The 27,495-nt window shown below is 46.1% G+C and overlaps 1 protein-coding gene across 1 annotated transcript in view; it reads right to left on the bottom strand.

Annotated features, from left to right (window-relative positions):
- Positions 1-12,603, bottom strand: part of KCNK9 (potassium two pore domain channel subfamily K member 9) — a 101,832-nt gene extending 89,229 nt beyond the window's left edge. Inside the window, exon 1 of the mRNA XM_083827072.1 lies at positions 11,783-12,603. Within this exon, the coding sequence (XP_083683198.1) occupies positions 11,783-12,341 (559 nt within the window). The 5' untranslated portion in view covers positions 12,342-12,603. The remainder of the gene's footprint in view (positions 1-11,782) is intronic.
- Between the last annotated feature and the right edge of the window lie 14,892 nt (positions 12,604-27,495).

Genomic DNA, 27,495 nt, shown 5'->3' with positions numbered 1-27,495 from the left:
GCACCCCCCTGTACTAATTCAGTCCAGCCCATGTTTTTCTACTGTACTTATGAGAACTCAATGTTATTATAGTGCTATTATAATGTTATTTTATATATATATGCAATAAAAGTCAAGATCTACTGCACTCCCATTATCAACTAAACCAGCTACACTATTGAAAAACAAACAAACAAGGAAACAAACAAAACCAATTCAGATAACTTTGACATGAGTTACTCAAGAAAAATCTGTGCTGGTTCCAGCTTGTCCCTTGTTATCCCCTAGGTACTTTCACACTGATTGTTTACCGGCTTGGTCAAATATCTTTCTGAGTATCAAATTTAGGTTGACTGAGCATTAACTCCCCATGTTGTCTCCTGTCCCTTTTTCAGAGATAGGCAGTGTGTTTGCTTTTCCCTGCAACAGCCACCAGTAGAACTGTTCAAACAGCAGCCATAAAAAAACTGGTGACAGAGCTGACAGTGAGCAGTTGCTGCTAAGAGAAGAGAGGTTGATTCTTATCCAGATATTCAGCTGGAGACAAAATTGTAGGATGCGCCAATAATCCCCTAGGGAAGCAGGAACCTTTAGCAAAAAAAGGACAGGATAAACTTACATAGATCCCAAGCAAGATCTGAAACAAACTTCAAACAGCCTGTGTGCGTACAGAACCAGAGAAAATCAGGCAGGAGGAGACTAGTCCATGCTTTGCCGCGAGGTAGGACAGCATGCATAGGTCATTCTTGACAGATGCTTGTCTATCCTGTTCTTCAGGACCTAGCAAAAAAGAGCCCACACCCTCCCCAGGCAATGTATTTCAGTGTTTCACTAGTATCACTGCTAAAAAGATTTTCCCTCTGTAGCTGATCTAACTCTTCCTTGATGCTGTTTAATAGCTTTTTCTTATTCACTGTACCAAACTCAAGCTCTTCAGGAACAGGCTGTGGCTTTGGTCAGATCTGAAAAGCCCAGGCTGGATTCTTTCCAAAGAGATCACGGAAATATTTTTTAACTGCTTAGCACCCGACCTGCAAGCCAGGTTTCAACTAGTCATCCAAATCAGGACCACAAATGTTCGAGAGCCGGCAACTTTCCTCGTGATACCTATTGCTAAATACTCAGAGCCAAGCTTGCATGCCATGCTTCTATCTCTTCGGTATCACCAGCCTTTACTGTGGTTCATCTTGAGGAAAGAAAAAAACTGTTGAAATAAAAATACATAAATAAATAAATAAGCCAGAACATATTCATCTTCCTAGCTTTGGAAGCAGCAATATAGAGGTACACCACCGTCAAAGCCACGATTAAAAAATCAACACCAAATACCAAAGTGCCAGCAGCTGGCTTGCCTACGTTGTAAGGGCACTGACATCAAGCTTCATGCAGCAGAAGCGATGCAGGAAGACTGCGAGGCTTTGTGGAAAATTATCTCTGGTGCCAGTCCAACAGTTAAAGCAGAGCCGAATGCAGCCCATACAGATTAGGTTATCGCTTAATAAGATAGGACTGGTACAAAGGCTTCTAAATGAAAATATAATTGGGGGTGGATATTTGGGAAGAAAACAAAAATAAAGCCATGCTGAATCATATCAAGTGCTTCTCAAGTGTTAAAACAAACCACTTGGATGTGCAGTACATTCATGAACTGACTTGTAACACTGCTAATTTGCTTCTGTTGGCCTACATGAGTAGGTATCAACTTATGTTGTTTCCTCTGACTGGCAGAGTGCACTCATTAAGGCAAACACATTGCTACTAAAGCCCTAATTGTTTTGAAAAGTGCCCTTTAAATAACAGGCCTTTTACTACTAGGCAGGATGTGTTTTAAGAGCAAATCATGAGCTTAAGCCTTTGCTGCCAAAAGACTGGATGCTCATTTATTTGTTTGTCAGGCAAAAATACCAAAAAATAATGCGAAACCCGACTGCACCAGTACAGACTGAACAGCTATCATCTGTGGGGCATTGAGCAACCTGGTCTGGTGGGACATGTGCCTGCCCACGGCAGCAGGGGTGGAATTAGATGGTCTTTAAGGTCTTTTCCAACACAAACCATTCTGTGATTCCATGATCTACACCCTCGTCTTGGGATATTCATTGCCACATGAAATAGCAAAGGAGGTGCGAAACTCTGAAGGAGAGAGCTTGAGAAGATCACTGAATTCTTAATATGTCAGTTGGAAGGTCAACTGAAGAATTCAGTTAAATCTTTGGGATTTCCAGGTGCTTCCAATGACCGAGATCTAGTGTCACTGTTTTCACTATCAGTTGACTAGAATTAGTTTTATCTCTTTTCTAACACACCTAAGTAATACTGCAGAAAAGACTGAAAAAATAAGTCATATTTGGTGTCCAGCAGCAAACCAGCAATAGATAAGGCACTTTTATGGAGGACATGGGGGAGTTATGGTGTGTAAATGCCTTACAAGGCTCAGACAGCCTCTCAATCCCCAAACACTGGTTGCCAGACTTCCATTTTTGCTCTTTTTCTCTTTAGGAGTCTAAGGCAATTCAGATTTTTTGACAGCCTCGTACATGTAACAATTCTGAATAATACTGAACAGGCATCCCTCTGCTGTTTCTAGTCCTCAGCAGAAAACACTAGATGCTTTATCATGAAAGGTACTCTTCTACAACTCCTAGTCTACCTCTGGAAACCCCCAAAAATTAACAAAGAACAGAACTGTGGAGGAGCGCTGAGACTTTTAGTCGCCTCTGCAGGTACAAGGTGCAAGATTATAATCAATCACCTTTATTACATCAAGAGTTTTAAAACATTTCTGATGCAGTGCCTTATACAATATAGCTGGGACACAGAGGCTTATAGAGAGGGCTCGTTGTGCTTCCTGCTGCTCAGTTCATATTATCGCAGGTCCCCTCACTTCCGGAACAGAGCCAATGTAAGTACGAAACTCCAGATTTTTAAAAATTATTGCTGCCAGTAGCTCTGTTTTCACTGAGTGGAGCCAGATCTGTTTCACCATATAGTCCAGACTATTAACAGCTAACAGCAACTGCTCATTAGTTCAAGTAATAGAGGCCTAGACCTCTGAAACAGGAGTATTTGACACCTTCTCCTACTGTGTCTGGTCCTGAAAAGATCCAGATGGGTGCGAGATGTAGGAAAGTGAAAACTCAAAACTCCAGGTGGTCACAGGTGTGTTACAACAGTTAATGTCTGATACAGTTCCCATAGCAATGGCCCGTGGTGGTTTAAACATAGGAGCAGGACATCCTCTCTACAGGACATCAAAAGAAAAGGTGGTGGAAGAAATAAAATATTCCATCTGCACCCAAATGTCTCCATAATGAGTTAATGGTAGCATACATCGGGAACTGCTGACAGTGCCAATTGCCGTGGGAGCAGATCCCTTTTATTCCTACCTTTCCTTCAGCACATCAAGAATATCCCTAAATTGGGAGACTACGAATGTTTGCGAATTGGGAGACTACGAATCTCCTGCACTACACAATTAGAGAGCTGCTGCAGGTCTCATTCATCAGCCCGTGTCCTAAAGCTCTCTGAAATTTTCCTGTTGGAGATGGCTCAAACAGTTAGCAAAGGGAGTGACCCCCTTGTGTGACAGCAGAGCAAGGAGACAATCAACTTCCCATCAGATACCTTTTAACCCCGCTATTTGCCTGCTTTTCTCTGAAGCTCTTCTTTCTTGCTGGTGCAGGGAACTGAAAGGACAAGACAGCCTATTCCCTCCTAAGCGTCCTAACAAGTAACAAATACACGAGTCCTTAATAGAGATATGTCTTTCACTGACATGCCTGAATCATTTCTGTAATGAAAACAGGTAAAAAGGATACTGAACCCCTTAACCAACTGACTCAACTGACTACTGCATAAGCCTCTTGTAGCAATTGGCCAGACATTAAAAAAAGGTCAGTTAACTCCTAAAAAAAAATTCAAAAAATGGAAAGATTTTCCCCCTGAAACGGTAAAGAAGTAGGCATTGCACTTCCAAAAAGAAACAAAAACAAAAGCAAAAACGAAAAGTCTCAGTGGATCAGAAGAGGTTGTTAATGTCAGGCAGCAATGAAAGAAAACAAAGTTAAAAAAAGTAAACCAACACCATCAAAACAAATAAAAAGAATAAAATCCATGAACATTCTTCCTTGAGATTTCTATTTCTTGAAAGTTAAGGTAAAGGTATTCAGGAGGTGTACGGTTGAGCCTTCCACTTTCAGTTAAATAAACTAAAAATCAGTAGAAATGTCAAATTCAGCACTCCACAAAATGTTTGCTTCATTATTAAAAGAAAAATCTGAAAATTGTTATTACAGATATTTGGGGGGAAATGGTTTCCTGCAGAATACAGCTCCCTGCACTGTAGAATTGATGTCTTATAATGGCCTGATCCAAATCTACTCTGAGTCCAAATAGTCTCACCATTATTTACAGCAGACTTTGGATCAGGCCTTAATTTCCGTGTTGATTTTTGTTTGTTTGTTTTTCCTAAACTCCCTAATCCATAGATTCCCTTATCTGACTTTAAACAAAGAAACTGCCACAGGTGCATTTTCAACATCAACATTAGCTGGAAGGAGTCAAGCCACAGACACCTAGTAGGACGTAGGTAACCCGTTGGAAGGCCACTATCCATACCTTTTAGGTTAGAGTCAGTGGATCCCATGGATGCATTCAGAGAAGGCAACAGTTTAAAATTAATTTGCACTACACCACGTATGCACATATGCATCTACATATACGAAATTTCTGAAGTAGTCCATGGCTTTATTCAAAAACATCCCCAAACCAAAAGGAGATGACCATGCCCGCCACACGCAGCAAACATCTGTTGCAAGCCCGCAGTAAGCTGTAGTTCAACTCAGAAGCAGCAAGGTCTCTTACTGATTAGTTCTGCATCATCAGCAAGTGTCCTTGCTAGCATCTGTTACAGGGGAGGGGGATATTTCATGCAGCCATTATCCGAATCCCGTCAAGGATTGTCAGGAAAAATGCAAAGGAACCAGGTACCTAAAAAGTCTAAAAGGTCTTTGGCAAATAATTACCCAGAACTGTAAATGTTCCTTTACATAGTAAAGCTCCAGGTTCTGCTTTTATTGCACGTCAGAAGACCTGAGCTGCAGGAGTTTGCTAATATCACCTGGAATTCATTATGGAGCTGTGCCTTTGGTTCATCTTCACTGTTTAATCTGGCTATAAAGTAATGCCATGTGGTCTGAAAGAGAGAAGTGAGCTGCTAGGCAATTAGAAATAGTTCTCAACCTGAATCTTCAGAAAGTCATTTTATCTTCTTTTCTCTAAATTGAGGATAATTTTTACACAGAGGTGTTGTGAAGATGAATCACCTAATGTCAGAACAGCATTCTGAATATAAAGTGCTGTGTAACTCCAGCTCGAAGCCATGAGCATCATTTTCAGCATTCATGAAGGAATGTGCTCCAGCACCAAAGGAACTAAGCACCTCAGTTCAGGCTGCATTCAAGAGAAGATGACAGCATTCTGGTCCTTGCTTTGAGCCAGACCAACAGGGTCTGCCCCAAAACACATGTTGTGGAAAAGGGAAGCTTTCCATTAATCTGTTGTCCCATAGATTAAGCCTCATAGTTCTGATGCTGCTGCCAGAGAAAGCAAAGGGATTCCACTTCTTTTTAGTGAAGCAGGCTCAAGCCCAAAGCTAGCAGATAAATTTCTTCCCTTATTCTTCATCTAGAACACCTCCTCTCCCTCCCAATTTGGCCCTGAAAATTTCTGCTTGCCATCTTGAATCAGGGGGGATCATTTCCTTCAGCTAATTTCTATCCCTAAAGACTCACTGACATCTCTAACTTACCGCCTTGTCAGGGTGCAAACAAAGATGTTTCTATGCTGACACCTGCAAAGGCACATAAATGATTTTACCGCATAGAAAAATAATCAATAAGCAAAGACTATATAGTGGAGAAAGTGAAATGTAAAAGATCTCTGTTTTTCCTTTTCCAGAAAAAAAAAAAAACAGTGTAGGAACTACAAGAGTTTGAGATGTGGAAAAAGAAAACTGTAGAACATACAGCTGATAAAGACTTCAAGAGGTCAGCCAGTCCATCTTCCACCCCAAAGGCAAAAGTAGCTATAAGTTAACCATTCCTGACAGATGTTTGTCTAAACTCTTTTCAAAACCCTCCAATGATGGAGATGCCACAGCCTCCTTAGGCAATCTCTTCCAGCACACACCTACCCTGACAGCTGGAAAGAGTTTGCTAGTGCCTAATCTAAATCTCACTTGCTTCAGTTCAAGAAAGAAGTGAAGAATAATAGTCAGCAAGAAAAGAAAGGGCACAAAATCTTAAAAAATAAAAAAAAATAAAAAAAACAATACCAATTTCTCAACCCAGGTTATGCTAAGGACATCTGCTGACACCATCAGCCGTCAGAGTGGCTAGAGGTTTCTCGATGCTTCCCCATAACTGTTTTCAGACTATTACTAGGCATTCGCCCTGCCAGTAAGCCATACAGCTGGAAGTTGCACTTCAGCATCAGTCTGAGCTGTACTTTTGCCTTTCTTATCAGTGATTTTTAAAAAGCTTTTTTTAATGTGCCTCTGGCAGGAATGCGAGGTATCACTGCAAAACCGGTTTTCAAGAACTCAGGAACTGTTTTTGTGAGCAAGCAAGCAAAGAAGCCATACCAAGTCCCCTCTGTCTTAGCACAGCATTATTTGGATATTATTTTTTGTTTTGTTTTCTTTTGTTAATTCTCCACGAGACAAATCATATAGTATGAAAATATAATGCAGGATATGTTAAATATTCAGGGAGCAAACTCTACATAAACTTCATCTTCATGTGGCTCACAGAAGCTGACCTCCTCTTTGTCCAGGAGATGCCACAAGCAGATATTACAAGTTCTGATCATCCAGTAATCTCCACTGAAACTTCAGGTGGTGTGAATCAGAATAGATCCGTTGCTTCTGTGGATCTACAAGCCCTCGTATCACCAGAAAATCTTGCTCTCTACTTTCACCTGAGCTTATTAATAATAAAGTGGCTTTAATCTACTCTGTCTTGGTTGTTTTCTGGTTTGGTTTGTGGTTTTTTGTTTGTTTGTTTGTTTGTTTGTTTTCAATGAGGTATGACCTTCATGGCCCCAGCAACTCACAAGTGCAGCAGTTAACTGAACGAAATATTGGTCTCTTTGTTCTCTTTCTCCTTCTATGTCTTGTTGTCTTCCTTTCTTTTCTTTCTTTCCACTGCAAGTTGTCCATCTGACATGATTCCCTACTCACAGCTTTTCAATGGACTGCTTTTAAATATTGCCATCTATCAAAAACCAAAAGCAGACTCAAACCACAAGAGGCTGGCCTTAAAGAAGGAGCACGACTGACAAAACAATTCACACGTAACATCGTATCTTTTTCTAACCCAAATTAGAAACATCGCAACACTATCAGCTTGGCGAGCATTTTATACCCATTTTACAGAAGGGTAAAGTGATGTAGAGAAAGGATAAGGAGACAAAATAACTATTCTGATCTGGATTTAAGCATGTGCGTGCTTAGTTCATTAACGCACGTTCAAATTCGCTGTGAGGCCACCATCTGCCAAAAGTAAGCCATCCCCTTCTCTGGATATAAACAGCTCCTGAATCTTTAGATATCAGTAGCCAAACAGCTGTCAGTAGGTGCTTTCTCCATTCATCATTACAGACGTTGCACCACGTTCTCCAAAAATCTTTTGTCTCTGTTCACCAGGATACTTCATTCACTGCTTACAGTAGGTTTGAGACTGAAAACAAAGGCCTAAAAGCTAGAAAAAGAGACTAGCAATTCACAGCACACACACTGTTTCAATTTTGTTCTCCTTACAGTCACTTCCTAGGAAAAAAAAATAAATAAATAAAAATCCTCAATCTGTTTGTTGTTTCAGTTCATTTTAGGGTGACATAAACAGCTTTCAGTTCTTTACATTCTACACAAGCCTCCAGAAATATTCAGTGTTTACTAGAGCTCAGTGGTGTTAAATCAAGTATGACTATCACCCTTTAAGGCCTAAATGATAGAGCGATAGCCATACCAACAACACATTTTGACAGTGTCGACACCTGCTAACACAGAAGCAGTTTAGCCACTCCTATAAACCTGTAGAAAAGGGCACCAAAACTTAGTAGGAACCCTAGGAGCTACTTTTTATTTTCAAAAGTTGGTGTTTTCATTCATCGTAGCCAGCCTCTTGATACTCAGTGGCATATTCTGCAGTGTTTCTCAGAAAAGACAAATAGCTGGATGGAGAACTGGATTAAATCACTCTCTGTCATCGTTTTGGCTGTGTAACTGTAAATGGATAGGAAATTATACTAGCTAACTCTGAAGTGAGAACGATCCCGAAATAAACTCAGCAACTGGCAACAGCCAAGAACAGCCTATTAGTTCGTTCTGATCACCTAAAAACTTTCACAGGATTCAAGCAGGACCCAAACTTCATGAAAGCGTGATATTTCCCTTCTGCTAGTGGATTTTAAGAGCAGAGCCATAAAAATGTGTAGCACCTGCAGTTCTTTCAAAAAAATATGACAAAAAAAAAAAAAGAAAAAACAGCATTGCACCTGGGGAGTAGGAAAAAAAAAATGTTGCCACAGGTGGAAAATAAATAAATAAATAAATAGATAGATAGATAGATAAATAAATAATGGTTCCATTTACTCAATCAGCCCTGGCTTCTTTGTTTAGCAGTTGGACTGACAAGCGAGCAACAACCTCCCGCCCCCTACCCCAGGCGAAACGCTGAAGGTTCGAGGAAACGTGAGAGTTGGCCAACGCTCAGGGCTTCGCCTCGCGCGGGAGGCTTTCAGCTTTCTGTAGCCAACCCAACCTGGCCTTCAGCGCCCGGATCCCACCCGAACGAAGCCTCTCTCTGCGGAGGCTGCCCGCTGGGGAGGCCGGGGAGGAGGCGTGGAGGCTGCCGGAGCTGTCCCTTCAGCACCACGTCCCGCCGGGAGGATGAAGAGCCCGGAGGATGAAGAGCCCGAAGGATGAAGAGCCCGGAGGAAGAAGAGATCGATCATATGTGGGCCATAGTCCATGGCCCACGAGAACCTTCCCGCATTAAATTAAAGCCGCCGGAGTTTCACACAGCACGGTGAGGAGGGAATCGCTTCAGGCACGTTGCAATATCAAGGAGAGCAATTAGGTTAGACATAAATTAGTCTGCTATCATATGCATATCGCTAGACTTTGTGGTCCACTGATTCCTCTTGCACTCCTCCGAGGAGAAGTTCGTGGAGACAGATTTACCACTCTGGAATAGGCGACAGAGGGTTTTATTCACTCTGTTTTAAAAATCACCCTGAGATGGTTATTTAGAGGCACTTTTACAAGAGCACTTACTGCCTACAGCACGCTCACTAATGCATACACGGCATGTGCTTCTCGAAGTGTGTCTGGAAGGATTCAGAGGGAGAAGGAAATGTATGTGAGAGCACACACACAGTTAGATTAAAAATAAGAACCACCAAAAAAAAAAAAAAAAGATTAAGATGAACATTTAAGATCACTGTCCAGGGCAAGAAACAGAGAAGAAATCTTTTCTTATTTTCCTGAGAACTTTAAGACAAAAAGTCATGCTTTTCTCTTGTGAACCAATTTTTTTTAGGTTAAATTAAAAAATAAAGAAATACCATCCATGCTCACTTTTGCAGACTACCCGTAGATCAGATAACATCCTGAAGCTACTTCAGCACTGAAGAAATACACAAAACAGAAAAAAGTTTGGCAAGATACTGATAGTAACTATTAATAAACTTTTGCTAGAGGGATCACGTATCCTCCTGGAGCAGAGCTTCCCCAATGAACAATTGTCAAAGAATGTCCTTCAGCACCATACTTTATTATCCCTTTCCCTTCCTGTGGTTCCCCATTGCTATACATGCTTTAAATTTACACAATTCTGACACCCCAAAGCACCTCAGCCTACAGAAACATACACTACTATCCTCTGCACGCTGATGGGCTCCAAGCTTCCTAAATGAATCTAAGCTCTTTGCATGAGAAAATGCTACAGCCTCCCAAGCAAGTTGTACTTGTTTCCAGGTAAAATACAGTCAAACCAGCAAAATACTGTAAAAACAGCCTTTTCTACCTATCACCAACTGAGCTTAAGAACACAGAAAGTATTGCAGCCACCACTCAGGCAGGAGTATGGGGCACCGTGAGTATACAGGCATGTGCGTGGAAGCCCTGTTGTAAACCAGAAGGGCACGATAGTCTAGTATTCACTTAGCCCAAATAAATGACAAGACACAGATCGAGGAAGAGAGAATCTGTAAGCAAAGGAGGAGAGTTCGGACACCGTAATGAACAGAAGCAAATCGAAGTCATCTGCTAAAGTTACATTCTACTTTATATTCTATAGCCTACTTACATATGTTTATTTATGTATGTATATAATAACAGAAAAGGAGATTGCCACTTAAAATCTAATCTTTGAAAGGGCAAATAGGCTTCATGCTGTCAAATAGTCTTTCGAATGGACACGTTAATGCACCAGCTACAACATAGTCAAATACAAATGTAAGTAAACACAGCTCAAAGGACAGCGGACGGCGTACGCTGCTGAAAACTGCCACTATCTTCAGGTGGCAATGTGGTAATTGGTTGTAACAAGCCCTAACTGGTAAAAAAAAAAGATCAAGTCTTCATGTATTAGCACGAGAGCTAGTTCTTTCGTGTTCGATACAACACACTGCCAAGCAGCCTCCGAGCTAGAGAGGTCTTTTCAGATCTCCCCAGATATTAGAGGGGAACATCTAGAAGTGCAGAGAGAAGGACGAGTCAACAGCCTCAGCAAATCCACCCTACTGAAAGCAAAACAAGGAAGAACACCACCTGCTAACCAAGCCAAAGCCCGAGCCGCAGCAGTTTTGCGTGCACACGGCAGCCTCTAGTTACCGTGGTATTTATTTTTATGGCAGGGAAGCAAACTTTATGCGAAATGCTCCGTTTGAGCTGAGCGAAGCAGAGAAGTATGAAATGACAGCCTGTGGCTGCGTCCGCTGACGGTCCCTCTGCTGTCCTGGGGAATGGCATGCCCGGGGAGCTAGGCAACACCGGCACGACAGCGGGCATTGTTCTGCCTGCTGGACTGTATGCCCACAAAGAGGAGATGCACTCTGTGACCTGTTGACACATCAGACGCTCCAGCTGCAAAGAAAACTTCGGGAACACGTTGGGAGGCCCAGCGACAGGACCGCAGCTGTGGGAACCCCACCACAGCCCTTGCCGATGCCAAGACAAAGTTTGGGAAAGCTGGGCTGCGCTCAGCCACGGCTGCAAACAGGGGGTTCCAGGCTGAGCCCGTTCACACACCCTCCTCATTTTGTCCTCATCCAGCTGCCTTTTGCCCAAGTTTTCCCCGTGTCTCTGAAGTGCAGGTGCACACACAGTTCCCAGGAGAAGCGTGGCAACAGGGCCTCGCTCCTCCTGCAGGGAACCCCCCAAGAGGTGCCATCCCACCCCTTCCCCACCTCCTCCTCGCCACCCGAGCCACAGGACGGTGGTAGCCACTTGGTAGCCCCCAGTCCCCCACCATCACAGCCCCACTCCTCTCCAGTCCCACCCAGGGGACAACAGGAATGTGTCTCCAGGGGAAAGAGATGCGGGACACCTCCGAGTCCAACAAGTTGCCCGCGGAGAGCCACGAATTACATAACACGGGAGGGAAGCCAAAAAACTCATCCAGCACTTAACACTTTGCACGCCACAGCCCCCTTGCCCCTCTCCCTTTCTTCCAAGCCGGGAGGGGGGGGGGGCTTTTGTCCCGACCCCGAAGGGCCTCCCCAAAACGAAGCCACTCACCGATGGTCGTGATGACCGTGATGGCAAAGTAGAAGGAGCCGGCGAATTTCCACTGGACGCCGGCCCGGTGCGGCTCAGACTGCATGATCACCAACTCCAGCTGCCGGTAGTCCTCGCTGGTGATGTTGTACTTTCCTTTGAGCCGGATCTCCTCGGCTTTGAGTTTCTCCTCCTCCCGCATCTCGTTGTCGGACTCCAGCGCGTCGAAGACGGCGGCCCCGACCAGCAGGTAGGTGAACGTGCAGATGATGAGGGACAGGGTCCGCACGTTCTGCCGCTTCATGGCCGCCAGCAAGGGGCGAGTGAGGGGACCATGTCCCCCCCTGGCCGCCCGGGGATCCGACAGGCCGCAGCAGCCGCAGCAGCAGCAGCCGGGGGACAGCTGCCGGGGGAGGCGGCGGCGCCCACCGCCACCGCTGCTGGGGGGCAGCTTGTGCTCGGGCTCCTGGCCGGAGGAGAGGCACAGGAGGCTGCTGGAGCGCCGGGACCAGGTGCCTTGGAGCCGGGAAACTCTGCGCAGGACCTGCCCAAACCAAGCCGTCCCAGTGCGCAGGGCCATCCAGGGCAACCCCCCCCCCCCACCCCGCTCCTCCCCAGCACCGAGGCCAGGGGTTAGGGGGGGGCCCCCGCCGAGAGAAGGAAGGAGGGAGCCGGGACGGGGTCCTGCGGTGCCTTGAGGGTCCCCCCCCTCCGCCAAATTGCCCCGGGGAGGGTCCCCCTCAGCCCGGGCAGAGCTCGGCGGGGAGGCTGGGGCCGGCCCCGTCCCAAGTTTCTTCGGGGATGGAGGGGCCGAGGAGCGGGTGGGCTCCGGGGGCTGCTTGAGGAGGAAGGCGGGAGGGGGGGGGGGGGGGGGGGGGGGGGAATCTCCGGCCGGGCGGCTCGGGACGGGCGGGGGGCGCTTTTATTCCTTCGGCCGCCGTGCGAGGCGGGCGGCGGGGAGCCGGCTTGCTGCAGGTGTCCGCGGTGCGGAGTCCGGGGAGGCGAAAAAAGAAGCGGCGGCGGCGGCGGCGGCGGTAGCGGTGGTGGTGGTATCAGGCGACGGGCGGGGAGTTGGGGGCAGCATCCCCGGCGGGAGGCGGGGGCGGCGGGGAGCCAGCGCCCCGCAGGAGCCGAGCCGAGCCGAGCCGAGCGGGAGGAGCGGCCCCGGAGCCGCCCCGGGCGGGCGGGGAGAGAGAGAAGAGGCCGGGAGGGCGGCGGGGAGGCGGCCGCCGCTGGAGCACCTGCCCGGGCTGGGACGGAGCCTTGCTCCCACCCCCCGGGAGCAGACACACACACACACACAAAATAAATAAAAATAAAGATGTGGGAGAAAAATAATAATAATAATAATTAAAAAAAAAGGCTACTTTCGCGGCTGCTCCCCCTGGGCTGGTTTATTTAGGATGGGTTTTAGAACAAAGCCGTTAAGAAAAAGAGCAAGCGTCCTCCTCCTCCTCCTCCTCCTTCTCCCAAGCTCTTGACATCATCTCGGGGAAAATGAAGCCCGCGCCCCTCTGCCATCGCCCGCGCGCGTGTGTGTGTGTGCTCGGCGTGTGTGTGTGTGTGTGTGTGTGAGCGTGTGTGAGTGTGAGCGTGCCCGTGTGTGTGTGTGTGAGTGTGCCCGGGTGTGTGTCCGTGGCCGCCCCGCCGCCGGCTCGGGAGGCGGGAGCTCGCCCCGGCCCGCCGCGGGGAGCGGCTTAACCCCGTCGGCGCCGCCCTGTCAGGGAGAGGCCGCGGGGCTCCCCCGCCGCCGTTCGCTGCCCGCCTCCCCCCGGCATGGCCACGCCTTGGCCGCCACAAGCGGGGACGGGCGGTGGTGGCCGTGGTGATGGTGGTGGGGAGGTGACGGCCGGGACGGGCGGGCCGCCCCTCACGCCGGCCGTGCTCCGCGCCTCACGGCTATGGGCGCTGCAGCAGCTGTGGGGACACAGCCCCACAGGCACGCCGCAGCCCCGACCGCCACGGCTATACACACAGCCCCAGACGCTTACAGCCCCAAATAGCTCAGCTGCACACGCACAGCCTCAGGCACCGCAGTAATACACAGCCCCGAAGACACACGGCCCCAAACACCACAGCCCCAAACACCGCAGCTACACACGCACAGTGCCAGACACCACAGCGATACGCACAGCCCTGAATGCCACAGCTCCAGGCACCACAGCTACGCGCACACAGCCCTGAATACCACAGTCCCAAATAACACAGCCCCAGGCACCACAGCAATAACACACGCAGCCCCAAATACCAAAACCTCGAACACCACAGCCCCAAATACCACAGCTACACACACAAAGCCCCAAACACCACAGCCCCAAAATACCGCAGTTACACAGTCCCAAATACCACAGCCCCAAATACCACAGCCACATATGCACATCCCCAAACACCACAGCTACACACAGACGGCCCCAGGCACCACAGCTACAATCACACAACCCCAAACACCACAGCCCCAAACACCACAGCCCCAAACACCACAGCTGCACATGCACGGTCCCAAACTCTACAACCCTAAATATCAGACACACAGCCCCAGGCACCTCAGCCCCAGACACCCCAGCTACACGCACAGCCCCGAATACCACAGCCCCAAACACCACAGCCCCAGGCACCACAGCCACATATGCACAGCCCCAAACACCGAAGCTACACACACACAGCCCCAAAACACCCCGGCCCCAAACACCCCAGCAGGCCTCCAGGCAGGGCGCCTCCTGGCAGCCTGCCCAGCTCCTCTCCCCCATGTCACCATCAGCTTTCCAGCAGTAGGTGCCACCAGGGGAAGCCTAGGGCCACTTCTGTATATGCTTCAAGACAAGGCTGTCCTTCTGGTGTCACTTTGCCCATGGTGACTGTAGGCCCCTAGATGGTAACTTCTGCCCTCCAGCTGGGATTTGCAGTCTTAGCCAATGGAGGCTGAGTTGCTCCTGACTGCTTTCGAGTATCATTTTAGGTCTTTCTGAAATCCTGGGACACCTGGGCTTGTTACTTATCCTCCCTCCCTTAAAGCATCTCTGTCTCGGTCCTAACTACACGTTCTTTAAGGGCTTTGGGAACCTTTCCTTTAGCGTGCAACGGGAACCCAGTGCTTTGAAAATGGATCAAATCTGCATGCTGAGAAGTCAGTCTCTGAGACAGAAGCCCTCTAAAAGGAGCACCTCAGGCTGAGCAGCCAAAACAGGTCACAGAGCCCTTCGTGAAACCATTGGACACAGTGAGGAGTGAGGGATTCATTTTGTTAATTCAGCAAACGAAATTTTCATCCTCCAGGGCAAAGCCTGGATCGCGTCACCTGAGCATTACCAAAATCATTACAAGCGCCATGCAGAGTGGGAAGGTCTCACCTGATGAAAGACACTTGTGCTAACGGCAACAGAGGGAAGGAGAAAAGAGGAAATATCTGCTTTCGATCAACTCCTTCTTAAAAATAGAAGTCTGATTACCGTTGCCCATTTCTGATTCCCCAAGGGAGAGCAGGAGAAGAAGAAGGATCTATAAATAGTTTGCAACACAGAGAATCCTATAGCAAAGTCGCTGGGAAAGATCAATAGCATGATTCAAGGAGGGCTCCAAATTACATCTCAGGGGATGGAGGTGCTGAATGGAATTGATAAATGAGTTGCAAATGCTGTGTGTGTTGTGTGTATCTAATTAACGGAGGGTGACTGGGATCAATAGCAACGAAGGAGCTGGTCTAAAAATAGCACTCATGAAGGGATTGCAACCTGCGGGCAACAGCTTGGATGGAAATGTCCCCCAGAGTAATTAACCTTTAGCTGGGAAATGGTGACTAGAGGGGGGCTGAGGTGGAGCCTGTGGGCAGCTGGGAAGGGACGAGGTCTCCGTGAGGCTTTGGGTCACAGAGCAGCGTGACAGTCATGGAGGGTACAGGCACAGCCACGGGGTTGCAGCCTTCCTCCTCTCGGGCTGCAGGGTCAAGCTGCAGATTGGCGTAGTGCGTAGTGGAGAAATATCCGAGTATTAGCATTTTGGTGGGGTTGTGGAGCAGGAAATATTTGTAGCTCTGTGTACTTGCAAACATTTCAGCTCTGCTTAGAGAGAAGTCGCAGTCACATCTATTTACATCTACAACAATTTAGGATTTTCTCCTTGTTTTCTGACCTTGTTGCTGAGAAAATATCCAACCTCTCTGAGGACCAGCCCCCGGCACTGCTCATCCGGCCTCCCCAAGCAAAACTCCGCATTTGAACCACGGTGCAAATACCATCCAAAGTGTCCCTCAAGCATTCCGTCTGCAGCGGAGCAGTCAGGCAAACTTCAGGGAGAAGGAGTGACGTTGGACAGGATGATCGATGGCTCAGCTCGCGGGCTCTGCTGGATTGCCAAGCGGAGCTGGCATCGCCCGAGTGAGAGGCAGAAACATACACCCTGGAACAGAAAGTTCACTGTCAGCCTGAGTGCGGGACTGGGACCCAGGGGTGTGCAGCATGGCTGAAAGAAAAGGAAGCCGTAAAGATGAAGAATCTAGAAAATATCTCTTGGCAAAGCTGGCATGGAAAGGATTAGAGCGATGAGGGATGAGCGAAGAGCTTTTCTCTCTTTAATATAAATGGAGGTGGCTAAAAAATCCCAGCCAAAATTTTTCTTTGTAAGGAAAAAAAAATAATCTTTGTGGAGAACTGCCTGACTGGGGATGTGGCCAGTTGTAACACAACTACTGAAGGAGCAAGACCTGATTATTCACCAAAAGGATGCCTAACTCAAAGTGGCAACGTGTATCTTAGCTCCTCTCAGACTAGTCTGACTTGAGGGAGAACAAACAGGCTGGAAGACAGCCCCGAGCTATGCAGTGGTTGCACTGGCTGCTGTGAGCTCTGCTAACCCAATGTTTCACCTACTCCCTTGAGAAGAAGCTAGCGGGTGTGAGAAGTCTCCCACCTTCAAGGTAAGATGGTGTGGGTGCTGTGGTGTTAGAGCTGCTCTCCTCTTTCACCTTGAGTTTGCTCTGCAGCGAAGGCAAGAGCAAGCTGCAAGGGAACTCGCATCGAAGTTGCTTTTTGTGGACTTTTTGTGGACTGCTCTCCAGTTTCTTCTGTTGACTTGTGAGAGATGCTGAGACAGGGAGAGATCTAGTGGCTCCCTCTGCAAGAACGGGCTGAGAGCTGCCAATCCACGAGCCATCTTCCACTTGAACCACTGGAATCACAACAAACCAGATATGAGGGGAAAAAAAAAAAAAAAAAAAAGCCCCGAACCAGAAAAATGACTGAAAAACATGATCAAAACTGAAGGAAAAAAAAATAAAAAATAAAAAAAATAAAAAAGAAAGAGCTAACCTATTTATTTTTCTCCACAGGTTGTCAAGAAGTTATTTTCTTTCTCTTGAAATGGCGGCACGAAGATGGTCAGAACAGTGGTTCTCTTTCAGGGCCAGGGCTCATTTAGCCCAGGAGTCTCTCTCCCACAGTGACACGTAGGGAGGAATGAAAACAGAACAAGTATATGTGATTCTTTTTCACCTCCTTCAATGCTCTCCCAACCTCAAGGCTATTTTGATTCAGGAGATTTTTGGAGCCTCACTTAGCTGCTCAGTTTAGTGACCCATAATGGATCTTTCTTCCAAGCACTTGTTCTTTCTTTTCCTGAATCCAGCTAAAATTTTTGCATGCTCAGCATCCGCTGAGAAGGAGTTTGACAGCTCTGTCATTCAGACTGGGAAGAGCACTTGCTTTTGTTTGTTCAAACCAGCCTTCCTTCAATGGTCCCCAGCCCCTGTGCTGCAACAGAGTCTACTATACAATTTCTCCATGCCACTTACAGCTTGGTAGAGGTTTTGAAGTTCAAGCGAGGTAGCCCCAATTTAGCCACCATCCCCATGCAAGGGTGTAACATGACAGCTCTTTGTAGCTTCTCCACCTGTCTGCCATGGCAAGATGTTCTGTGCCTTATTCTTTGCCTGCAAGCAAGCAAGGCAGAGGTGTAGCCCTGTTTCACCCCAGAAAGTGTCTCTTGCCCTGCGGGGGATTTCTTTAAATTACTGCCATACAGGTACTGGAGGAGGCATTGTCCTCTACAGCTCTGCATGCCCTAAGGAAGCTTAGATAATCAGGCAGGAGATACACATCAACACCTGATGGGTGCTGAAATTTGCTGTGAATGTTCTTTTGAGTGGCAATAGGCAGTTATTCGTGGAAGGTGGGCACACACAAGGAGGGGTTGTTGTCACACATTTTACCTGAGAGGAGGGCTTCAGACCTGTAGCAAATCCAACATCCATGCAGGGTGGGGATGCGTAAGGAAAACTTTGCAATTTCAGCGATGAAGAATAGCTCACCAGAGGTCCCCCATCAAAATTCTTCCCTGCAAGTTTAAGAAACTAGTTCAGGAAATGCTCCAACCGTGAGAGCGGCTGTCCTTCACAGTGCAGCTGCAGCACCGAGGTAAACATTGCGATTTTAAGAACTGGGAAGTGGCTCAGTTTAAAAATGCGATGCTTGCCTCAAAGCCTATCATAGCCAGAATCTTTCTATCTGGCGGCCTTTGGATCAGGTTATTATCAGGAATGCAGGGATTATCGTGGCAAATATTAGAGGCTGGATTGTAAGAGCCATGCTTCCTTTTACCCTCACAAGCTCTCCTCTGGTTCGTTGCTTGCACCAGCTGCGTGCGTTTGCACAGTCACTGAAGTGTTCGTGGACCATGGACTTATTTGGCTGACTGCAGGAGGAAGCCGAGCTTGGGTTACCAGGTGAACGCACCTGTGTCCTTAGAGCAGCAGTTCAGGAAAATGATGGAGGAGGGAACCTTCCCTGTGCAGCTCTCATTTTATTCTTTGTACCTTTTTCCCATTGATGTTCAAAAGGAGTGCAGCCTCTATCGGGTACACTCAGGCAGGTCTCGGATCATTCAGCAGTGTTCCCTTCCTCAAGCAGTGTTTATGCAGAAGGAGACAGAACAGGGGACTGGTGCTTTAATTCTTCTCTTCATCCCTCTGTGCCTGCAACATGACAACCCTCTCGAAAGTAATCAGCGGTGACAGAAAACATGCACAAAGAGTTTCATTGACTTAGGGAGAGGGTGCTCGTGTGAAGCAAGTTCACACGTGGGAGAAAAAAAAGAACAGGATCAGACCTACGCTTCGTATTTTTCCCACACTTACTTCTTTTTACAGTGAATTCACTAATGCTAAATCAACCTAGGTGGCAGGAGTGTGAGCATCTGGTCCAACCTAAATAGTCTCTTCTGTTCTATTTTTATATTCATGTATCATTTTTATTCTGCAGAGCTCGTGCATGGCGGAAAGGGTGAGTCTGCTTCTCAGTACACAAGCCAAAGGTCTCTTCCAGCACTGCTGTGAAGGATTTGGAAGATGTTTCACTCAAACACAGAATTTATATATAGGCACAAAGCTTTCATTAAACATGAGCAGCTAAGCGGACAGCATCACTCACTGACAGTAATGTATGCCAGTCTTGTAGGCACACTGTAAGAGAAACAGGCTGCCTCGGAGAAATTAATACGGCAAAGGTGTTGATTATTGATCATTTGTTGCAGAATTGACTCCGTTTCCTGAGCCAATGTGACTTCCAGAGCTATTTGTAGCTTCCTGAACGCTCGCAGTGTGACTGGCACTTTTGCATTTGCTGCAGCTGATGCCTCAATATAGTATTTGATGCATACTTTAGATGACTGCCTTGCATACTGAAACTGCCGCTGAACAAGAACGAGTCTTTGAGGACAGCCCTGGAAAACTATAAAAAAAAAAAAGAAAAAAAAAAAAGACCCCTGTACTGGTATGAGCTTGTCCATCACCACCAGCGACGCCTGAATTGCAAAGAGCCAGAATGCTAGGAGAGACAGCAGCCTTCCTGTGGCAATGGCTACTATAATTTGATGCAGAAACTTCTGAATGAACTTGTGGAAGTGAGCACTGTGTTAAAGTCACAGCTGAAGGAGATGTAAATTGCTTAGGGGGCTTTCTGGCTGATGAAATAAGCTGCAACTATTACTATACCACCGCAAAAGGAAAACTGGGACTCATTATCAGAAATAGTTGTTGTGGAATAGTCTTGTCCAGGAGAAAATACCCAATACTGCCTAAAATGTTTAAAATAAGGGTGAATAAAATGCTGATTTACCTTACTGGCTTCTCTGTGTTGACTGCTTGAGCTGCAGGATCTAACTCTTATCTCCTTTGAATAAATGGTAGATGTGTATACATCCTTTTTATTTAGAAGAGATTGAGTGGGCTCTTCCACACATCGTTCTATTTTTTTTTTCCTATTTTGAAGTCACATGAATACACTCACACTTCTGATACCTCCATACTTTTCAGAGTGCATTTTTTTCTAGTATTTTTTCAAGCCTCTTCCCATCATTTAGGACCTGACCACCACCTAGTAAACAAAAAGTGTTTTCCAGCCAACATTTTTCTCCTGCATATCCCATCTTTTTAGGCAGGGAACAGATAGATTTACTAAAAGAGAAAGCCTGTGGCAGGTAAGGTGTCCAGCTGCAGCTCTAGCCTTAGAGTTAACCTAGATCTTTCACAAAAGAAGATGGACATCCTTTGGGGTGCCCCTGCTGCCTCCACTATTGCATCTCTTGCAAACCTGTCTCAGCGGTCCAAGGCTTGAATATTCCTGTGTAATCCCTGAATACTCTGACTGTAGACACAATTTCAGAGTCCACCTGGGACAGACCAGGGCCAAGCAAGCCAATTTGCCACTGAACATGTGGAAAAACAGCATCCTTCCTCTTCTCCACTAACATGTTGGAAGTGTCAGCTTTATCTCACCAAACTCAGGCACTAGCTGGACCAACTAGTAATTAAGAATTTGGTGCTAAACATCGTTATTATTATATCTAAAGTGCTGAAATGGAACTAAGAGCATAGCAGTAGCCTAAACCTCTGCTAATTCAATTACATTTAGCTGTGCCAGAGTCTCTTACAGCTATTTTCCTAAATAAATTCCAACCTGTATATACACACAAGGCTAAACTGCTTCTTTGAAAGGAAGATTATAGTTTTACTTGTAGAGATCAAGCGGGATATATAGTATAGTGAAAACCTTCCCTGGGAAACTCAGAAAGTCAGGGCAAAGGCAGTACCATCTCATGGAGGGAATTTCCCACCACCTCATATTAGCGCTTATTTAAAAACTGGAGGAGGGAGGGAAAATGAACCTTTAATAACTGCCCAGCTCTAAAATCAATTTCAGTGCTCAAGACAGCTTGTAAATACATGATATGCTTTAAAAAAGGATTGATGCTGAGGAAAAGTGAGGGGCACATTTTCCTGCTGTTGAAGTCAAATAAGGCTTTTAAATAGCTTCCTTTTTCAAGGGTGTGTAAGTAGCTCCAGTGTTAAGAGCCTTCCTCTGGCTGAAGACAAGGGACTGGATTCTCATCTCTGTTACACACATTTAAATCAGGAGTAACCCACTGAGAATTGACCCAAAGTACATTTGTTTTAAGAAAAAAAAAATGGGATAAAGGCTTGTATAAAAAAATCCTAACAAGGACATAAATTACGAAGATTTACACTTTTGGGCCAGGAGCTGAGAGTCGTTTTAAAACCACAATTGATTGATGAAGCCTCACAACATCCCTGTGATTCAGTATTACAGTCAGGGTGCAGACGGTTGCTCTGAAGCACGTCATGGTTATAGGATTACAAGCCTAACAAAGGCAGAGCATGAACCAAATTCAGGTTGCCATATCCTAACTATCAAACAGCAGTGCTTTGGGACATCATTTCTTCCTTGTGGTTGCTTAATGCAGACCAGTCTGGCTGCACGAATAAGGCTGCAATAATAACTAAAGACTTCTGCAGTTTCTCCTCTTTTGGCTACCAAAAATAACGACTTAGCATTCTCACGGTGCTGGATGGTGTGACATCTCGTCACTCTGAGACCAGTGGATCTGAGACCAATGGATTGCTTAGCAATCCATGCCCCAGCCAGCTCGCTGAGCTGGGGGTTATAAAAGGATGCATAGAGTAGGCTTGGAGATGCTGGCATCAGGATCAGTAAGTCCGTTTTGAGGGACCAGCCAAGACTGATGGCTCACAATCTGCATGTGCAAGACACAAAACTAGTGGGAGGGATAGGCTCTGTAGAGTGAGTGAAGAGTACGGTAGTATTGGTGGTCTGTAGGGTTTGTCAGGCAGGGAATCTAACCTAGATGGGGAAAAAAAACAGAAGGGAAAGAAGGTGTGGGAGAGTGAGGAAGGCAGAGGATGGAGAAATGGTGCAGCTGCATACTGAAGCTGAGGGAGAGGGGCCGGGAGGGAGATGGTTGGTGCAATGAGCTATTTGGCACTGGACAGGCAAAAAATTGCCGTCAGAACTGCAGAAAATGTTTGTCAATGTCCACTTCAGCTGTGTCTGCAGCTTTTCCAGCTGTCTGGAGACTCTGGCTGAATACTCTTGGCATTTTTTCTTGAAGGCAACAAAGTAAAGGAGGAAACAGCTAGCACCCGAATTTCAGTTTTCCCAGAGGGCCAGATCAAGCGGTGTTCAAAATGTAGGGGATTCTTGGGAAAGGCACATGATGTTCACTGAAGTTAGCACTGTACTGGCAGGGTAGAGTGGGCTCTCAGATACAAATTGTGTTTCCAAGAGGCATCGTGCCTTGAAGATTTCTGAGCACACATCTTGCTAAGGCTTCTTTCTTGCATGGATGTCACACTGCAGAGACTTTTGCTTGTGCTTCTGTGTCAAGCTGATTGTTAGAGGGGAAAAAAAAGAGCCAGGATTCCTGCAACTCCTTGGTTTTCTGATCCCAGCCTCCCTAGGCACAGCTGGAGACTCCTTGTGTGTGCTGAGATAGCTGGGGGCCATTAGCCCTAATACATCTCCCAAACAACCCTTCCCTCCTTTCTCCTGAGCAGACAGCTCAGGACACATTGTTCAGGAGGGAAATTTGCAGCTTAAATAGACTTTCTCCATGATTAAATTTATGTCTACAGTAGATGCATTTCCCTCCTGCTAAAGTACAGTAGCAAAGCATCTTTGCATATATACAGAGACTCCTGCCTACAAAGCAGAGCTTTGCACAAGCTTAGTAGCTTTTCCCCGTTAGCAAAACCAGCTGTCTGGCTACAGCTCTCAGCTTTATAATCGTGCCATTTTTAGGACTCTGTGCCAGCATGGGTAGGCAGTCGGGGTTCACACCTCCTCACACCCCCGGGCAATGTCACCAGGCCAGCAAAAGTTCGTGGTTAGCTCCGGCTGGGCAGCGAGGCTGGAGCTGGCGTGTGCTCTAGGGGCTGCTGAGCTCTTGCTCGCTGAACCTGGACTAAAGCCACATGAAATAGCAGCCACGAGTCACAGGACAAAAGCCTACAAGGAAATGGCAAACTGCGTTTCTGGCCTGCTGAATCAGCGACAGAGGTGAGGAAGGAGGAGACTGGGTCTTTTTTGATTTTCCCTGAAGATCATGTCTGGGCAAGGGTAATAATTTTTGGCAGATTGAAAAGTCCTGTTGGGAAAATTAGGAAGTCCTGAAAAGGCCAGTTTTGGGTAGATTGAACAGTCAGGAAGCTGAGCCCTGAATATGAAAGTGCTTGATAGCTTCATAAGACCACTTTCTATCAATCTCATCCTCTTAGTAACTGTACAAACAGCAGGGCACATGATTGAATGTGTTTCATATAAATATAGTGAAATAAACTGCACTCCATTTCCTGCTGCAGGCTTCCTTCAACTGTAAATGTCAGGTGTACAAGATAAAAGAGGGGCTGAGATCTGCTCCAGACCGTGGCACCTCCTGTATTTCAAATGCACGCAGAGCTGCATTTCCACAGGCTACAGAAGACTGAATTCATCGCACTTTCCAGCACGCTGCTAAGTAAAACAGAAGACTGATATACTACTAATAGTCGAGGCTTCTTATAGCAGCCTCATCTGTTATCACATCCTCCGCCATCGTCCAACTTGTACTCCCACCTCGCAGTTACTCTGGCCCTCGTGCTCTGTTTATCTTGTTCTTCCTCTCCTGACTCCGTACCTGTTTCCATGCCTCTCACGTTCACTTCAGTTCGCCTGCTGTCCCCCATGTGCCACCAGCTCATGCCAGTCCTCCCTAAAAATCACTTCTGCCATGACGCAAGCCCAAAGCTCCTGACACCCTCCATGGGATGCTGCCCTAGGTCTGCGTTCCTGGCTCTGCACAGGGTGGCAAAGAGGAACCTATAAGCTGATGCCGTACCCAAAGCTCACATAGGGGAGATGCTTGGTTCTCTGAGTGTTTTGAGATCTAGTAAATCAAAAGCTTGGGTTTGGTGGAAATGGCTGGTTTCACTGGGAGTCTGCGTGAGTGGAGACTGAGACTGAATGAAAAGACGTTTAGAATTTAGTGCAAAGCATTTATTATGACGGTATCATTAAATCAGCCCTAGAAAACTTGTGTCCTTAAGGAATGGGATGGGAACTCCAGGGTGATCTGGAGCTGAGTCTGAGGGGCCTGAGGAGAGAGGGACAATTTAATCCTATACAAGATCACTATTAACTGGCATGCTGTCATGATGCTTTAGAGCAAAGGAGAAGGGATGATTACAGAGGGAGAGCAGCAGCCACAAAACAGCACTTTTATTTTTCAAAATCTTCCCATATCCTAGCAGAGCAAATGACAAGAGAAGTTAAAACAGCACTTTTCAATTTTCTATCCTTTATTTTCACACGATTCTTCTCTGGAACTGCAATTAGAATATTTATTTCACCGCCTTGTGCTTTTTCAACACAGAACATCAAATGGTTTGGTAGCAGTGAGAAAAACATGTCTCTTATCTCCATATAAATATGAGTGCATCCCTCTGCAGGACTAGACCTAGGTATTTGCGATGCTCATAGCCACCATTACTCTATTACCTAAATGACTTGCATTAATGGATTTCTCCTTGCATGACTCGAGTGAGGAGAAATTCAATGCTGTATTACTATCCACATCTTACAGACAGAGAACTGCATCTTAGAGAAATTACAGCATTGACCGGGGGCACGGAGGAAATCGGTGCAGATCAGAAATGTCAATCAGAAGCAATGCAGAAACAAAGGCTACAAATAGGACCCAAATCTGTCTCCCCATCTACCTATGGGGATCAGATTTCCCGGGGACACACAAATGAGATTTCAAACCACTGTTTGCTGATCTCAGAGCCACACTGTCTGAAATCTGTAGCTGACAGAAACTGGAGGAAATGCACAGTTGCAAAGCTGCCAACGATGTCAATTTACACCTGCTGAGAATTTGGCCTAATCCATTCGCTGCATCCAATTACACAGACGATAAACCACTGAAATTGTCAGATATTATATACCTTTAATATAAGATCAAAGAAGGCTTCTAGCCTATAAGATCTTAGGGAATTTCTCTCTACTGAATTGGTAAGAAAAAAATTATGTGAGACAAAGATTCTCTTTTTACAGTATTGCTACTAAAGTTACTAGAAATGGGGAATTTCCAATGTGAAGAAACTTGTTCTCAGGAGAAATTACTTACGAAGAAACTTCCCCTGTGGCTCTGTATTCCCATCAGTTATCATTCAGGTTCTCCTGATGCTATTTAACAGCAGCTTTCCCAGGCCCATGTAAAGTCTGGCTGGGGAAAGACGGTAGGGAAGATCACCAGCCCCAAAGGTGATTTTGACTTCCCAGCTTTTGGGCAAAGGTGTTGACATAGCAAACTGCAATTATTCAGGTCATCGATTTTCTCCTTGATAAAGACAAAAAGGATTTCCAAAAAAAAGCTTGGAAAACCTAGCTCCAACATAGTGTCCATAAAGCAGGAGTTGATCAACCTTCACACGTAGCCAGCCTTCCCATAGCACCACGTCCACCCAAGTGCAAAATGAGCACCAATTGGTGAGTGACTCAAGTCAGTAAATATTCTCACATTCCCTTCTCAAAACTATACACCAGGATTTTGGCCCCCAAGTGATAAAATCCTCGTCGATTCCAGCAATGCCACAAGTTCACGTAGGGACGTTACATGATTCATAGTCCACACACCCAGTCAACGGCTAAAGCAAAAGCAGAAGACAACCTCTGCAGCAGGAGGTGCTTTGGTGCTGGAATGGTTTGCAAATTGCAGTGCTTTGGTAATTCTGCTCCGCTTCTGGTATTGAAGTAATTGTGTAATCCCATTTTTCTTTCTGTCTTAGAAACCTGTTTTTTGTTAACATCGCTGTTAGCCTGTTGTAGCTGTTAGTCTCTTGCAATAAAAGTATGGTTTTATTTTAAGGGGGGTGGGGAGGTGGGGAAGAGTCTGTGTGCCTGTTTTTCTTCCTATGGGAATCTGATCAAATTTGGCTTTACAAATGCAGAAATAATTCCACTCTTAAGAGAATCCAGAGACATTATTGTGTGTGTGATATCCAAAGCTTTGATTCAGAGCTGCAGGAAACAGAGGCTCCATTTTCCAGCACTGAGACTCTTCCTCCCTAACTAAAGAAACACATGAAATCTTTTCACAAAACTTCTCATCTTGTCCCTGCCTGAAGGCTTTTCCAGCCTTCCCTGGCTCCAGGTCATGTCCTTCTAGTGTCTTGTCAGCTTTCAGATTGTCTCACCTTTTCATTCCTATTTTCCTTTTCACTTGCTCATTATCTCTTTCCTTCATTCTCAGCAATCTAGTCCTTGGTTTAAGTAAATGTCAAATTTCCTCTCTAATGGCACAAAATGATATTTTAACATTTATGCTCTTGTTTTGCCTCAGCTTATAATTAAAATGATCAAATTAGCTATTTCATTAAAGTCAATGGACATACTGCTAACAGAACCCCCCTTTTAGAATAATTTAACATCAGCATACAATACAATGAAGGTGTCCAGCACTTAACATATGCCAACATCATTTGGGAAAGAAACTGGTTAGCTCTCAACCTAGCTGAAATGATTTGATACAATTGAGCTCTGAAATTAAGTTTTACACCAATTGCTGTGGTTTAAGTACCTTGGAGCAAGTATTCCAGTGCCTCCACTCAACAATAGCACACATCTTGTTGTTTCTGTTCCAGACACCTGCATTCAGCGCAACAGCCATCTGCTATGAATCGAGATTGCTTTAACCCACCTTCATACCCTCCTGGTCCTAGTGATGGCCCTTCGTCCTTCTGCTCATGGTGTTGCTTAAAAGAGACTCAAGATTATCAATAGCCATCCCACTGGCCACGAATAGCCAGCAAGCAGCACTGCTCTGCCCATGACCCTCTTCTTCTCCATGAGACCAATCGCCTGCCTCTAATAGGACAGCTGGATAGCCCAGTTCGTATAAAATTACTGTATTGACTCAGTGCCTCGGAGAGGTCCATGAGGGTTATGGGCAGGCACTAAAAACAGCTGTGCTATAATGAGAATGGGTCTGGCTAGCGACACACATGCTGAAAATTTCCTTGAATGGCTAGGTTAGCACACACAGGAGAATAAGGGTTTTGGTATTTAACTGTTGTGTTTTTCTTTGCCTTTTCAAAAATGAACCGCTTGATACTGATATATTCTTTGCCTTTTCAGAAACGAACCACTCAGTTCTGATATTAGTAATGGAACCAAGCTTGTCATCCTTTTTTGATTTGATATCCTTTTATATCTAAGAGTGCCCCACAATGAGTAAAGCTAGGTTTACACAGACAAATCCAAAGATCATTGACCGTACTGGGGTCTTGTTGTTCCCACTGTTGGATAGGGTTGCTGGGACAGAGAGCTGAGAAACCCCCTTGAAAGCCAAACATGGTGTTGACACTGCCTTCAGGGGATGGAAAACCACCACCC

Source organism: Anser anser (assembly GCF_964211835.1).
Source record: "Anser anser genome assembly, chromosome: 2".
In the NCBI taxonomy this organism is placed as follows: Eukaryota; Metazoa; Chordata; class Aves; order Anseriformes; family Anatidae; genus Anser; species Anser anser.
Note: the sequence above shows the minus strand (reverse complement) of the source record. Positions and strands in the feature narration are given on the sequence as shown.